Below are 16,538 nucleotides of genomic sequence, written 5' to 3' on the forward strand. Positions count from 1 at the left end.
AAACTAGAAACAGTGGTTAAATATTCACAAGTATGTGTAAAGTTCTTATATATATTTTTCAATATATCCCCTAAATCTCCACCCACTATTTTTAAAGTTACTTATTAGTAAGTTCCTAACATGTATGCCAATCAATTGTGAAATACATATTATTTTAATTGTTATCTAGTTACTTGAAGTTTTCAAAATGTTACACAATCTCACATAAAATATGCAGAAAGTTTTCTTTTTCCCTTAAGGCCTACTTGTGTCATCCTTAACTGTAAAACAAATAATTCTGAAAGTTAAATAGAATCATATTGTGATGCTTTCCTTGCAATGCAGCAGCCACATCTAACAATACACAATTACTGGCATACGTACCTCAGCATCTTCCCCAAAAAACCTGTATTTGTATCCACACTGTATAAATAAAATAATGTTAGGATACTGTTTCTTCAAGTGTACTACTTGCTGCTCAAGGGGTGTATATTTAATATTTGTATTAGATTTTTTCCTATGACATTCCTTGCTTCTCTTCATCACATTTTCCCTAGCAAAATAGAAAAAAATAATAATGGTCTAAGTAACATCTCACAGAATTATTATGATATGCAAACTCTTGAAATTGCATTTGTATGTTAAATATTTACTTGCGAACACAACACTACCCTTTCTTAATAATTTCTTGCTTGTTAAGGCCTTGTTTTGATGCTATCAGCCACTACTTTTCATCCTATATTCACTAGGAATCACACAAGAAACAGAACTGAAGCCATAACTCTGCAGAAATATATAATAGCAACAACTGGATTGCAATACTGTACAACATGGTTTATCAGCAACCTCAGGTGCAAATTTCAGATGGCAGTGAGGTAATGTTTTGTGATGCCATGTCACTGAGTCATAGGAAAATTGCAGATTCCTCAACCACTGGAAAAAGCATCCTATGAGTGCTTTTTGCAGGGGTGGTGCCAGAAATTTTCAGCCGTACTTTGATAAATTAGGATGGACAGGCATCAACATATGAGTTTATCCATGTCTTTCCTTGTTTTCCAATGTAGATCTAATTAAAAAGGTAGAAATACATTTGTGTGTAGCTTCAGGAAGAAGGTGAAGAGGAGGTGGTTATTTGTTAGTAAATTACATTATCATATTTAGTCTGGGATTTATGTACATGGAGACTCGGTGCTGACAACATCAAGGACCACCCCCTAAAACACTGTTCCAGTTCCACCTTTAGATCGAGTTATGTCAGATGGTTAGTATTATTATTATTTTTTTTCAACAACAATCCAAGCATTTATTTTCTATCTCAAAGCAATTTTTCCCACAGGGATCATACCCTCTAAGTCTGGGCCTGATCATTTCAAACATAATTTTGCACTTTCCTTTGCGATGACCTGGCTATTGGCAGCTTCAAATAACCGGTGTTCACTTGATCACAAGTAATTTTTTTCGCTTTCCAATGACAAAATTAAGGGAGTTCAAATAAAAGCTGAAATTAATTTCATTCACCAGGATATCTGCTCCAATTTTTGTAAACTTGCTGACTAAACGAATGTTTCACCAAAGGACAGCAAAGTTATTACGGGATGATAATTGTGAACATTTCTACAGTGTGTTCCAAAAGTTACACAACCCAAACTTTGAAAATTGATATCATGAAAACTGTAAGAGATAATTACACAGATTTCTCTGTATTATAAAGCCCCATCCATTGAGATATTTTTCAATACTTAACATTATAATTTTACTACATGCAGAAAATTAGATAAATTAATATCTGATGGAAGGCAGCATTAAATTGTTTCCAGAAATGCACTTTTGAGTGAGAAAAATATATAATAAATCATCAAAGGGTCATAATTAGATGTCTGATGCCATGTCAGTCTGTCATTTGTGACCAATATTGATCATGTGCAGCTCAGCATTTAATGAATTTATGACTGGCGATTACATGGGTTGTGAAAAAGTGTAATTTTTGGGACATATCTCCGTAGCTGGCAACACTAGCAGGTAGAAATTTTGTCAACAGATGCACGCAACATGTGCTTAAATATTCGCTGTACATTTGCATGAAAATCAAAATCATAATTTTGCACCAAAATTTGATTTTTAAGTGAAAATATTTATGCACCTGGAAACCCTGACATTTTGACCCAGCTGATAGAACTTTTACAAAATGGTAAGGGTGAGTCATAAATGTGGCTGCTGCACTTTTCGATTTCGTCGAGGCTTTATGTTCCTTTCAATACTCATGTCTACTTTCTTATTATTATTACAATTTGGATTTGCATGTTCCGATTAAATCACTAAACCAATCATGTAGGCTATCACTGCGATAATAAATTTATGTTATGATTTATCCAAATAAAAGAAATTTCGGTAAACTTTCCGTATCTGGAAAAGGCCTGAAACTCGCTATTTATGTCACTTTCCATATTCCTACTTACGTATTCTGCATTGAGAAACATTCCTGAAGGTGGCATTTTGCTTTTTTAACGAAAATAATCTATATTTTCGACGTATGAAGTAAGTTTTGGTTTCTTTTCCCCTTAGGTAACATGCTAAATGGTGGTCACAGTTTCACTACCATAGTCGGCAGGCAGTGTTTCCACCCCACTCCATCCAAAAATACCTACGTAGCCCCACAAACCATTGACACATAGCCCCACGAACCATTTCCGATAAGGTTAGGTTAGGTTAGGTTAGGTTGGGTCATGTTTAGGTTAGAATAGTTAAAAATTGGTTTAGAAAAAAAAATGCGTAGAACCACAGACCTTTCTCGCATAGCCTCCTGGACCATTGACACACAGCCTCACAAACCATTTGCGGAAACGTACCTTTTTTAGTTACAAAAAAACATGTTTGGAAACACTGACCGGGATTACGTCATCGCACACAGTGCATCGGTCACACATTTATTTTAAAAAAATACATGATTTACCAACACAATTCAATGAACGATGCGAGAAAACACTTCCCCGAACTTCCACAAGTCTAAAGAAACTGCATTCGGTAAGTAATTTCTCCTGTAAATTTTAAGAAATCCGTTTTCCAGATACGGAAAGTTTACTGAAATTCTATTATTTTATAAACATTGTTAATTTGCTGAAAACATCAGGGAATTGATTTTCAACAGTAAATACAAACTCTTAACAATTTGTGGGATCATTTGTTGTTGTTTGATATTGTTGATTGTTGTCAAGTCCGAAAACAGAAACGGTCTGACAACCATAGCAAACGTATCACGTTTACAGGAGATGCTCAAAGTGGGTGCCCTCTCATAGATACATGCTCGCACTCTTCTAAGCATGTTAGTTGAAACTTAGTGAAGTGTTTCCTTTTGAATGTTCAAAATTGCAGTTTCAATGTTTATCTATAACCCTGTTACATATGTGTACGTCATTGGAATGATTTTTTGCTGCCGCCCTCTTACAACTACGATGCCGGCGGTTGATTGATGAGTTCTGAAGCAGTGTTTAGAACTTGTTTTGGAACCTGGCAGGTACCGCCACCTCATCTTTGAAGTTAGATAGTATATATTATGAGAGGTTGCAGACATACTCCTGGTAAGTCCTCATTTATTATTATGAAAATAATTTATTTATGCAATATAATGTGTGTATATTCTAATTTCTATGTTTCCTAATATTCATATTTTTAGAATCTTTACATAGTTTTTGGTTTCATTGTTTCTGTTGTGTACTCACACAGTATTTGTTGACGTACACAATTGTGCATATCAGGTCTTTAGAGATGTCCTGTGTGCTTGTAAATAGAGTAAAGAAAAACTTGATTTGATCTTGTTTCTTATATTGCCATGTGCTAGTAAAACCTAGTAAGCAATAATTTGACTGGATTTTGTACTTCACATTTTTGATTCAAAGGAATATGGCCACATATACACAATACCAACCCACAAGAAGGGGTATATTATCAGATATTATTTTGTAAATTGGGATTCTTCACATGGTGGACATAAAAATGACTATTTCATTATCCTATTCTTACTGTGTGGGAGTCTCTATTACTCCTTTGCATATTGTCTAAAAATAAAAATATAAAATATAGGAAGATAAAAGTGCACGGAGAATATTCGTTTTATATTTCTCTACTCGTAAAGGTAAAATTCACCATGCTGAAGACACATTTAGAGGATGTGGATGTAGGGCACATCACATTCTCGATCTCGGCTATTTTGAAGGTTATGTGATCAGTACCATGCTCTGGCTGCCTTTATTCCCCAGGGTTCCCCTCAGGTACCCATTCATTTGAGGCTTGGTGAACCCCAAAGTCGCTTATGCAGGGACAAAGCCAGAAAAAAATCCAACCTCAGATCAACCACCTCGGGAATTGAACCCAGGTCTCCCATGTGGTAGACACCCTACTGACTACATCACCACATTTTTCAACTGGAGATAAAATAATTTATAAATAAAATACATTACATATACGTATTATTCGAATGCTAATGTGGGTTAAATTTTACTTTACTTTACTTATTTTACTCCAATTTGTTATGTAAGAATCAAGAGGACACCCTGCAGTAAACTTTAACCCTAATTTGCATCTAATACTGTGTAAGGAACAAAATAAGTAAATTACATATATTTTCTTACATTTCAGACCCTTCACACGACAAAAAACATTGTGCCTTCCCGATGACGAAGTGGAAGTGTCGTCACCTTGTAATTGAGGGGTCCAGGGTTTGATACCCGGTGGAGGCACATAGTAGTTCGGATTCCACTTTAAACTGTAGGTCCAGTCCCGATTACCCTTACTGTGCTTACTGGACTTTAAACACCAACTCAATCAATCAATCAAAAACAAAGACACATCGTGTTAAACCAAAAACCTTTCTGAAAGAGAAGGAAATTGAATGCCTCTTGAACTGTTTGGAAAATGGCAATTTATCAGATATGGATGAAGATCCTCTGTATAAAGCTATATTGAAAGACAGTGATTTGGGTAATTACGATGAAGTTGATCTGGATGGGGCACATAGTGATGGAGACTATTCACAAAAATATAAACTATATTCCATGGCTTATAATACATATAAAAACCAACTCTGAATACTACTACAAAGAATTACCATTGAGACCTGTTGTACACAAAAGTGCACGTCTTGTATTTCATGAAATATAATACTTTGAACAAAAATTTCATCATTTTGTGTTTCCTTACCCCAAAAAACAAGTTTTTTTTTATGAAACTGAAAAAATCAGGGCTGAAAGGGTTAATTCTTGTAGAATGGCTGGATGTGTGACGTAAACTATTCCTTTGAGGTAACCCCAAAGATAGCAATCTGGGGAGGATAAATCGGGCGATCTTGGGGGCCACAAATTTTTGGAAACAATCATTTCGTGAAGAAACTTGTGATAGCCGGCCCCCATGGCAGAGTGGTTAGCATAGCATGCTATGACATCAGGGGTCCCACATTAAAATCCCAACCTGGACATGGGTGTTTGCGAGTGTCCCTTCATCAATTTAATTCTATCATCACTCATCCTCATCTTCGCGATAAGCTAAAAGTGGCACAAAAGCGAAGTAAAATAAAACCAAATCAATCAATGAAGAAACTTGCAAAAAATGCCATAGTTTCATTGGAGGTATGGCAGGTACAGTCCGGCCAAGGGAAACTAAACTAGCTGGAAAGTACGATTCCAAACGCGAGAGGGGAAGCAGGTAGAAGAATCACCAAACTACCCTTGGCATTTTGCTTGCATGGGTTCGCTTCTTGTGTTTATTACTGCTTGCTTTGTTGTGTTTGTGATGTCTCTTACAATTCGTAACAAACCGTTTTGAAGTGGAACAAAGAAAACTGTGACGTTTTGGTCCCTGTTGCACATTCTACAAAACGCCCTCGATATAATACACAATGCCACAAACCATTCAGTTACTACATTTTCTTTATTATATTTATAATACTATGTATAGTAATACTATTATTAGTGAATACTATCCTGATTACTGCTGTGTACATTTGTGCTAATTATAAGATTTACTAAGGAGATCATTTTAATTGAATGATCCAAAATAAAGTTACTGGTTTACAAACAAGTTTATGTACTAATGTGATGTGATGAAGACTTTCCTGATATGATCTGTGTGCTTATATAGTATACGGATGGCTATTTTTTCATTCTGTACCCTTACATAATTCATAAACATCTCTACGTATTTTGGCGGAGATGTTACTACGTTTGAAACTTCATTGTTGTTTTCGCAGCAGATAATTTTCACAGAACTCGTTTCCTGACCAAAGTACTGTCACCTCTATTTTGCCAATGAACACGTCCAGTTGGCGCATGCGCACTTCCGTCCATGGTCTCAGCTAAGGCTGCCAGACAGTAGTGCCATCTTGCTGAAACCAGCAATCATGTTCATGCTCTTGAAGCAGGGAAATAAATTGAGTGATGATATCTCGGTATACACCACCATCCACTATTCACTCAAAGAAAATGGGACTCACAATATGTCGTCGGCATACAGCACCATACTCCAAGTTTTTGTGGATGGAGCGGTACCTCTTGGAATGCATGGGAAATTTCAGTGAACCATATTCTGCTATTTTGGCTGTCTACATAACCATTCAAATGCAACCAAGCTTCATCAGTGAAAAAAACGAAATCAAGAATTCTGATGCCATTTTCTTCAATGAGAGATCGAAACCACCTGCAGTACTTCGAGCGTTTATCCTTATCAAGGTTTCACAGTTCTTGGACAGCACGAACATGATATGGTTTCAGGGTAGTTTTCTTCACAGGCCTATGAGCACTGGAAAGTGACAAGTCCACTTGGGACGCAAGTTTCCTAAGGCTTTTGGTTGGAGATTGTTACAGACTTGTACGCACATCCCCCACTGCGGCAGGGGTTAAAACCAATGGGCGACCACTTCGTGTTTTGTCACATACACTTCCAGTTTCTCGAAATCGACGCACTAGTCATAAAACAGTTGCTTTGTGAGGTACAGGAGAAGCAGAGAATTTTTCTTGGAAAACCTCTTGCACATGAGTGTAAGAAAAGAGTAGTTAAATACTCTTCAACAATGCACACATCCTGCTCAGATGAATACGCCATGCGGAATGAATTAAAGAACCAGGCACAGTAGTGATGCAGCGCAAGTGAAGAGAAAATTCAGGGTAGCCAGGGGCAGCCTAGGATTCTCTCAAGAGTTTAATTTTGGTACAAAATCATGATTCATGATAATTCATTCAAGCATATGATGCGTGCGTCTATTGACAAAATTTTGACCTGCTAGTGTTGCCAGCTATGAAGATATGTCCCAAAAATTGCACATTTTCACTCAACCCATGTATCACCAGTCATAAATTCATCAAATGCTGCACATTATCAATATTGGTTGCAAATGACAGACAGACATAGCATCAGTCATCAGACATCTAATTATGACCCATCGATGATTTGTTATATATATTTTTCACTCAATAGTGAATTTCTGGAAAAAAAAATAATGCTGCCTTTCATCAGATATTAATTTATCTAATTTTCTGCATGGAGTAAAATTATAATGTTAAGTATTGAAAAATATATGAATGGATGAGGTTTTATAATACAGAAAAACCTGTGTAAATAACTCTCATAGTTTTCACGATATGAATTTCAAAGTTTGGGTTGCACGACTTTTGAAACACACTGTAGTATTGACAGTATTCAAGAGCAAAACATACATGAAATGAACACCAGAACATTCTTATTTAGTGAACCCCTTTACTTTATTCTAGTAAAGTAAAGTGTATATATGAGGGGGTGCTGATAAGTCCTTAACTTTGCCCCCTTCCCATTTTCCTATTTTAAGAATTATTTTTTTGTTTGAAAGCTACATGTTTCTATATGTTTGTTACCAACAATCAAATCAGTGGTACTAATGAAACTATTTCTTTTTCAGGTGAATAGTTGAGATGGCGGGGCAGTGAGACAAGTTCAGTGATGTTGAGAGTAGAGCAGTATTCAAGTTCCTCTTTCTCCAGGGAAAGTCTGCAAAAACCATATATGATAATGAGATGCTACAAACAATGGGGGACCAAGCCTCGTGCTATGCTACTGTTAAGAACTGGGTTGTCAAATTTATGACCGGGCATTTTGTCACTGAAAATGAACCCCACCGTGGGAGTCCCTCCATAGTGATTGTGCCCGAAACAATTGAACAGGTGCATGAAATGATTCTCGCAGATTGACGAATTTCTGCTAAAAAGATAGCAGAGGATCTAGGCATATCCCGTGAACGCGTTGGAGTCATAATTCGTCATCATCTTCACATGACAAAACTGTCGGCCAAGTGGGTGTCGAAATGTTTGAATGCCAACCAAAAGCATGCAAGGGTGCTTGCTTCCAGAGACGTTTTGAGCTATTTTGAGCAGGATGGCAATAATTTTGTGGAACGTTTGGTCACGGAGGATGAAACATGGATCTATTTGTATGATCCAGAGACAAAAGATTGGCATCACAGTGGTTCACTGAGACCAAAAAAGTATTGTGTTCAAAAATCAAGTGCAAAGGTTCTTAGCAGTATTTTTTTGGGATATTGATGGGGTAATCTTTGTTGATTATCTACAAAGGTCACACAATTACCGGGGCTTACTATGCTTCATTACTGGACAGGCTTCACTCAGAGCTGAAGAGAAAATGCAGTGGAAAGTTGTCTACCTTCACGACAACACATCCCCTCACAAGGTCAATGTTGCAATGCAAAAAATTGGCTATGTTAGGGTTTGAAACATTGGATCACCCACCCTATTAACCTGACATGGCCCCATTGGACTACTACCTATTACCAAATTTAAAGAAACACTTGAAGGGACAAAAATTTAGCAACATTTCTGATGCAATTGTAGCTGTAAATGCATGGTTTGACACCCAACCTAAATAATTTTTTGTAAATGGCCTAAACAAACTACAGGGCTGCAGCAAAAAATGCATTGAATTGGGAGAGTATGTTGAATAAATCCTTCATAAAACTTTAACTTTTTTTTTCTTAGGGGACTTATCAGCACCCCCTAGTATTTCAGGGTTGGTACGATTTTTTGATTATGAAATTCCCTGACATTTCCAGGTTTTCCAGTCCAAAAATGAAATTTTTACAGACACGTTTATCATCATGATTTTTTGCTTTTGAACCTTGCATTTTTCAATTAAATATGAGTGCTAGTAAAAAAAAAAGAATATTTTTTTATATATATCACACAGTGAACATGTAGCGATAAAATTACAAGCGCATATGCGCATGCATCTGGCAACACTGTGCAAACAAAACACAAATGGTCAGAAGTCTCATACGGAAAATAGAGTCTGTTCGTGAGGAGCAGTACGCGGCTTTGAAATTTTGCATCCGTCTGCAGAAATCTGTCACAGAAACGTATGAAATGTTGCAACAGGCACACGGCGAAGATGTCCCACAATCAACAGCATTTCGGTGGTTCAAACAGTTTAAGGAGGGCCGTGTTTCAACCACAAACCAGGGTGGTTCGGGCAATCCGGCCACCGCAGTGAACGAGATCATGGTTAACACAGCTGCCATCATTGTTCAGGTAGATCGCCGAATAACAATAAATGAACTGGCGGACGTGTTACACATTTCCCATGGTAGTGCGTTCACCATTCTGCACGATCACTTGCAAATGAGACACGTATGTGCAAGATGGGTGCCGAGATTGCTAACACCTGAACTATTTCCCCATTAACAAATCTCCACAGTATAAAAACAACAGAAAAATCCCATAAACAATACACAATTTTTCATTTTCTGATGGATTTATAATGTTGTAGAAAATGCTGCTTTTTTGCTTACATGTACACAGCATCTGGGGATTTTTTTTTTTTTTTTTTTTTTTTTTTCAAATAGGAATCCTATAGGAAATGCCAACAAGACTATGATCTATAAAAAAATATACGATAATCTCTTCTTCACCAACCTTTCCGATAATTATGATCATATTGTCAATGTACTTTACTTATCAATCAGATATCTGGACTGCAAGTTTTACTTTGATATTCTTTCTAATATTTAGTATTATAAAAGTGAAAATGTATTACAGAAATTCAAAGGAACCATAATTTTGCCAAGAATCATAAACAAAAGAAACAAGTTTCTAAACTGAATCTTTTCTGGGAGTGGAATCAGAAGAACCAAATCCAGAAGTGGGAGACTCCAAAATGCACGTAAATTACAGATGATTCGCAAAATTCCCTCACATTTCCTTGTTTTCCATACATGCAGCAACCCTGAATTTGTTTTGGGTGGGCAAATACCTTGGCAGAGGAATTTTTGGGCAGTCGGCTGCCCACACATGACCACCCCTGCTGCCATCCCTGGCTATTTGCATGGGCTACAATAATAAATTAGGTGTGATGAAAATAAGTACACATCAGTGTAAAAAGTTTATGCTCTCAAATATGAAAGACAACTTTCACATCTAAAAGATCACAACTTTACCTCTTATTTTTCTGGCACACTGCTTCATTCACACTATCTTCATTAACATTTTGATGCTCTGCTGGAAAAATTGTATCTCCATGCTGTTTAGCATCTAGATCTCTTTCACAGGGCTGTTGAACATTATTTATGGACTTTTGTTCCAGTGTTTCTAAATTCTTAACCTTTTTTGTATTCTTCTCAGTATGGCCTGATGAAAAGTTGCTCAATTTTGTTAAAGTACTAGAACAAAGCTGGGCAGAAGTTCTTTTCCGAACGTTTGGAAGCTGAGAAGTAGACGGAGTTGGCTCATTTAAGCATAGCTTCTTGGGAGTGCTTGCATCTCTTGAAGATTTCCCCTGTCTTTTTCTATTCTGTCTTCCAGTTTCCTGGAAAATAAAGTTATACTAAGTCTTATTACAAGTTACACATTAGGTATCAGTTGATATCTATTTTTAAAATATCAGAACATTAACAGCATTTTAAACCAAACTCTTGGATAACACTGGTATAAAAAAAAGTTTTTCAAGTATATCCATTCTAGGATTTAACACTATCACAATACAGAGTGTTTCAAAATGATTTGAACGATAAAAACATGTTCCATGAGCAATACAACATAATCACCAATCAAATATGCCCTGAAATACATTGAACACATCCTTAAGTTTTTTTTTGGAACGGTCCCAGTAGTTCTAAATTCTTCTGACACATGACAGTGTGACTTTATCTATCAGCTCGATGGTGCCCAATGCCACTTCCACCCTAATGTAAGGGAGTTTAATAATGAGAGATGGTTACATCACATCGATGGATTGGGCAGGCAGCTAACAACTACCGTATTGACGTGTGCAGAGTAACGAAAGGTGCTCACATTGAGCATTTATGAGATAACTTCACGATAACTATTGGCACTTAAACTTGGACAGTTACATGACATATGTGTGAAATTGCATCTTATTTTGACCATTTATGAATAAAATATAACAAGTTGCAAATCATTTTGAAAAATCTTCCTCTCATCTGACTCATAATGTGTATTTATCTTCATGCAGTGAATTATTGCAATGATTTGAGATGTGTCAGTATCAATCTGGACACACTGTATATTGAGAGCAAATAAATTTACATGAAGAGCAAGTAATTAGTATGACCTTACTTTCTTCAGATCATATTCCAATGGTGCGTTTTACTCACTATCAATTCAAATAAAAATATATAAATAACTTACGTGAGTGAGTAAGAATTCCATCTGAGTTTTTATGCCGTCACCGTAAGTTTTTTACCTTTTTTATCCTCAACCTGAATCCTTAAGTTACGATTTGACAACGCGGTACCATGTTCGGCACCTCAAGTTTTTTTATTTTATTACCTGATGAAGGGAGTAGTACAGACTTCCGAAATGTCGTTCTGAAACATTCTTACTCACTCACGTAAGTTATTTATATATTTTTATTTTTCTTCAGATGTAGGTTCATGTCATACTGCTCAAACTATGACATACTTTTAGGGTTAATGTTTGCTAAATCATGTCAATGAGATTCAATGTTAATTTTAAAAGGCACAATCTTTTACAAATTTGAGTGCTTCACACATCCACAAATAAAAGAAACGTAATGGTGCATGAAGAAGTGTTAATATTATTTACTCTTGATTTCTCACTATGTATCACATAGATATGTTCTTCTTAAAGGTTCGCTTAACAACTTTTTGTCGTCGTCGCCTTGTAATCAAGGGGTCCCGGGTTCGATACCCAGTGGAGGCACATAGTGGTTTGGATCCCACTTTAAACTGTAGGTCCAGTCCTGATTAGCCGTACTGTGCATAAAGTGGACTTAAAACACCAAATCAACAACAACAACTTTTTGTAAATGCAAAATAATCTAACACAGTTATTTTTAGTGGTTATATAGAGGAAAATGAAATAGAGAAAAGTGGCAGAGATAAAGCACATACACGGGTTGTAAATAAAGTAGTGGCAACACTGTCAGGAAAAGGTAATGACACAGTGCATGTGCTATCAGGCAGTGAGCAATGTCAGTTTGGGCCCATGTCGATGTGTGGAATGCCAAAAGTGGTTGGTACAGGAAATGCTATGGTGTATGTACGACGTTGAAATGAACACCATTTTCTGTACTGTTCTAAAACATGTTTACAAAGATAGAACATTGATTGTGGATCAAAATCCACGTTATCTGTGGAAAAAAATGCACGACAATATCAGCAAGACTTGCATGAAGCCTGTACCAACAATACCTGGCCGTATCTGATGGTTGCATAATATGTAAGTGCATTTCTTTAGGAGTGCGATGCGTCCATGAGAACAACCTTAACATGAGGAAAATTGCATCATGCTGGGTTCCCAATATTGTCACCATTGTGCAACCATCAAGTAAGGCTAGTTATTGTTGCTTCAAGCTTCATGCAAGTTTTGATCACATTCTTGTGCATTTTTGCCATGATCAAACCTAGATTTTGATCCACAATCACTGTTTTACCTTTGTAAACATGTTTTAGAACAGTCCAGAAAAAGGTGTTCATTTCAACATTGTACATACACCACAGCACTCACTGTACCAACCAGTTGTGGCACTCCACATATCGACATGGGCCCAAACTGACATTGCTCACTGCCTGATAGCACATGCACTGTGTCATTACCTTTTCCTGACAGTTGCCACTACTTTATTTACAACCCACATATGTATAAACAGGGGAGAGAAAATGAACAGAAACGAAGGGGAAATTGGAAAGAAATGGGGTAATTAATAAAAAGCATTTGGAAAGCAAGTTGATTAAGTTTCCGTAGCCACCTTGAATTTTCTGCATAAAACTGGAAGATTTCAACTTGCCAGATGAGTTAAAGGAGAAAGGGAAGGCCAGTGTCACCAGAAGAAGGAGGGGAGGGAAGACAAGAAAAGCAGGTTACAGGATGGAGGGGAGGGAGAGAAACAGCCAGCTATGACACCTGCAAGAAAAAACCAGTTTACTAGGAGGAAAGAAAGACAAGTTATTCATTCATTAGATGCACAGAGTGACTAGCCATATCAGGTTGTGTTGTTGTATGTATATTTTGGTGTAGCTTGAAAAAGTTCTGGGAAACCAGAACGAAATATTGCAGATAAAATATAAACCACTAAAAATAACTGTGTTAGATTATTTTTAGTGGCCGCGGTGGCTCAGTCGGTAACGCGTCTGACTACCATGCTCAAGGTCCCGGGTTCGATCCCCGGCCGGTTCAAATCCGGGAACTTTTCTAACGGTGAAAGCGGCCCCGGCACCCACCCAGCGTCGAATAACATGGGTACCTGGGGGAAACCCTGGGGGGTAAAGGCGGTTAGGGGCGTGATGCTGATCACATCACCCCCACTCACGACCGGATCAAGAAAGTGTGGGGCGTTACCCCCACACCCCCTATACGCCTTTATGGCGTGGTGCTATGCACAGGGGAACACTTTACCTTTTTTTTGTTAGATTATTTTGTTTCTCACAGAATTTGAGCAATAGAAATATTCCTAGACTTAAAAATGAATTCAATTATTTCTACAATTTTGTTTATGTTCATGATGCTATCTGTATAATTATTAGGTAGCAATTACCTTTGGCACAGCTCCTCCTTTGGATCCTTTACTGTTTCCACCACCGAAAAAACTGGATATTGTAGTCTGTTCACTTCGTTTTGGCTTTGACGTTTCTTCTAATTTCACATTCTCTTGCATTCCCCTGGCATTTAATTTTGATAAATTTGGTTTTGCCATTGAGGAAAACTTCTAGTTCCCAGCTAAAGGGAAATCAAATGATATGATGATGTTTATAATGCTGATATCTGGAAATTACAACACACAAAAAAAGCTAAATTAACTAAATACGTAATACTCAAGCCAAATTTCAAACAAGAAAATGAAAAATACATAAGGAACTCAAATGTAATGATGAACCTGCATAGTAGATTTTATGGATCAGACATATTAACAGGTACACTATGGTATCAGTTGATCAGTAAAATTGCCAATAAGTTACCAAATCAATATTTCTCCAAAACTGCAGTTTTTTTTAACATATCATGCAGTGTTCAGTTCTTTTTTTAACATATCTACTTGCTTTGAAGAGCTCTATTTCGAGCCAGATCAACATATCTCCAATTAGGTGTTTCTTTTCTTTTAATACAGCAGCTTAAAATTGAGCTTTTCAAAGCAAGTAGATACATTAAAAAACTGAACACTGTATTTTTTGGAGTTAAGTTGCTCTCGTTCTCACATGACGATTTTATATTGTATTGGTAGAATATTGGTAAAAGGGATGGTGGCTCAGTTGATAAGGTATCTGACTGCCATGTAGGAGGCCCAGGTTTGATTCCAGGAGTGGGAATTTTTCTGAAAATGTACTTGTAGGTAGTTCAACGGGGATAAAGGGTACCATTTGAATTTAAAATTTTGGGTGCCAGCCCCTTACCATAACAATAATATAACTGCAATGTTGCATAACTAAAATCTTAAAATATTCTGACTTAGGTTATTTGAATTTGAATTAAAAATTTTGGGTGCATCAGCACTTAGGCTATTTGCACTTGTAACACTATACGGGGCCCAGTCCCTTATCATGACAAAAATAAAGCAAGTTTCTGAGGATTAAAATATTCTTACCTTGGTTAAAAGGTGAGGCTGTAAATAGGCACTCAGCACATATAAAGACAAAACACACACAGTCTTACGAAGATTATACTGGACGTAGGTCCAGATGCCAGAGCCTCGTTAGTCTGCAAAATGCAGTTCACGGCAGTGGCGTCTCGTGGCCTCAAATTTGGCCGGGGCTTATTTTTTAAAGAATTTAAAATATAATGACAATTCACATGAATTACAAAAAATAGGTATTTTTTTCTTCTAGACTACAAAACTGGACTTACTTCTTTGAAAGAATTTAAAAAAGTAATGACAAATTACATGAATTACAAAAAAACGGGTATTCATCTTCTTCTAAACTACAAAACTGGACTTACTTTTTTAAAGAATTTAAAATATAATGACAATTCACATGATTACAAAAGAAACAGGTATTGTTGTGAAACATACCTTTCTACGAACGTTGTCTCCTATTCTTCTGCTCAGCAAATTTTGTTATTACTTTTCGTTCAAGCCCTCTATGTTTGAAATGTATTCTATCTCTATTGCAAGCAAGTGCCAAGGCATTTGGTCTGTCTTGTCCCATTGCATTTCTTAAGCAGGTTTTAATACGCTTCAATGTGCTGAAACATCGTTCAGATTCAGCTGTTGCCACTGGAGTTATTAAAACAATGTTTGTCATTTTTACTGTTTCTGAAAAGGTACCCTCTAAATAATTTTAAATAAAAAATGAATGCAATCTACTGATAGAGTTTATGCTTTTCAACTCTTCACTACAATAAAGAACACGAAGTTCCCTCTTAGTTTTCCCTCTTCTATGAAGGGATAATAAATCTGGGAAGATGCCTATGTTTAAAGATTGTTCTCTTTCATTATGTCCTCGTAGAGCAAGTTCATGTCGACAACAGAATTTTAAGCAATCGATAATTCTATTTAATATATGCCTATTTTTCCAGACAAATTCATTGTGTCTTGTAATTGACAGCCTATGTCCTTCATCAATTTGTGTTTGAACATCAACCCTGCCAAACTCACTCAAACATAGCGAATGAAAGCCACCAAAACACTACAGAACATCACGCGAAATCGAACGTGACGCAGCGGAATTAGCCCCGAATCAGCACTCAAATCCATTGCACTCTCCCCTCCTCTCTCTGCTAGCATGTGACCTTCACTGTAGCGTAGGTGGGTGTAGGCCACGCCTTCCTTTGCGACGTGCCCCGGAAAAAGATAATTGACATCAATGCCGCTAGGAGCGCTGTCGTATCCATTGCAACAGACGATGAATTTACGTGGGTAAAAATCGCCTTTTAAAAGACTGTGTGATAGTTATGCGTCATGGTGATTGATAATTACGTGAATACGTCCATTTTTCTTTAGGGGCTAAGCCCCGGAAGCCCCAAGGGACGAGACGCCACTGGTTCAGGGTGAACTATGTGGAAGTGGGGTTGACAATTGGGTGTACTACATGGAAGCATCACCCCTTACGAGGCTACCAG

At 37.0% G+C, this 16,538-nt stretch overlaps 1 protein-coding gene across 2 annotated transcripts in view; it reads right to left on the reverse strand.

Annotated features, from left to right (window-relative positions):
- The window catches only part of LOC145984962 (DNA mismatch repair protein Msh3-like), a 107,665-nt gene extending 92,095 nt beyond the window's left edge, over window positions 1–15,570 (reverse strand). For both annotated transcript variants that reach the window (XM_083118406.1, XM_083118405.1), the window contains exons 1-4: window positions 15,490–15,570; window positions 14,020–14,246; window positions 10,442–10,809; window positions 364–532 (exon numbers count right to left, since the gene is read on the reverse strand). In XM_083118406.1, the coding sequence (XP_082974532.1) occupies window positions 364–532; window positions 10,442–10,809; window positions 14,020–14,178 (696 nt within the window). In that variant the 5' untranslated portion in view covers window positions 14,179–14,246; window positions 15,490–15,570. The remainder of the gene's footprint in view (window positions 1–363; window positions 533–10,441; window positions 10,810–14,019; window positions 14,247–15,489) is intronic.
- Between the last annotated feature and the right edge of the window lie 968 nt (window positions 15,571–16,538).

This window comes from Lepisma saccharinum, chromosome 3, assembly GCF_977018435.1.
Source record: "Lepisma saccharinum chromosome 3, izLepSacc3.1, whole genome shotgun sequence".
Taxonomy (NCBI): domain Eukaryota; kingdom Metazoa; phylum Arthropoda; class Insecta; order Zygentoma; family Lepismatidae; genus Lepisma; species Lepisma saccharinum.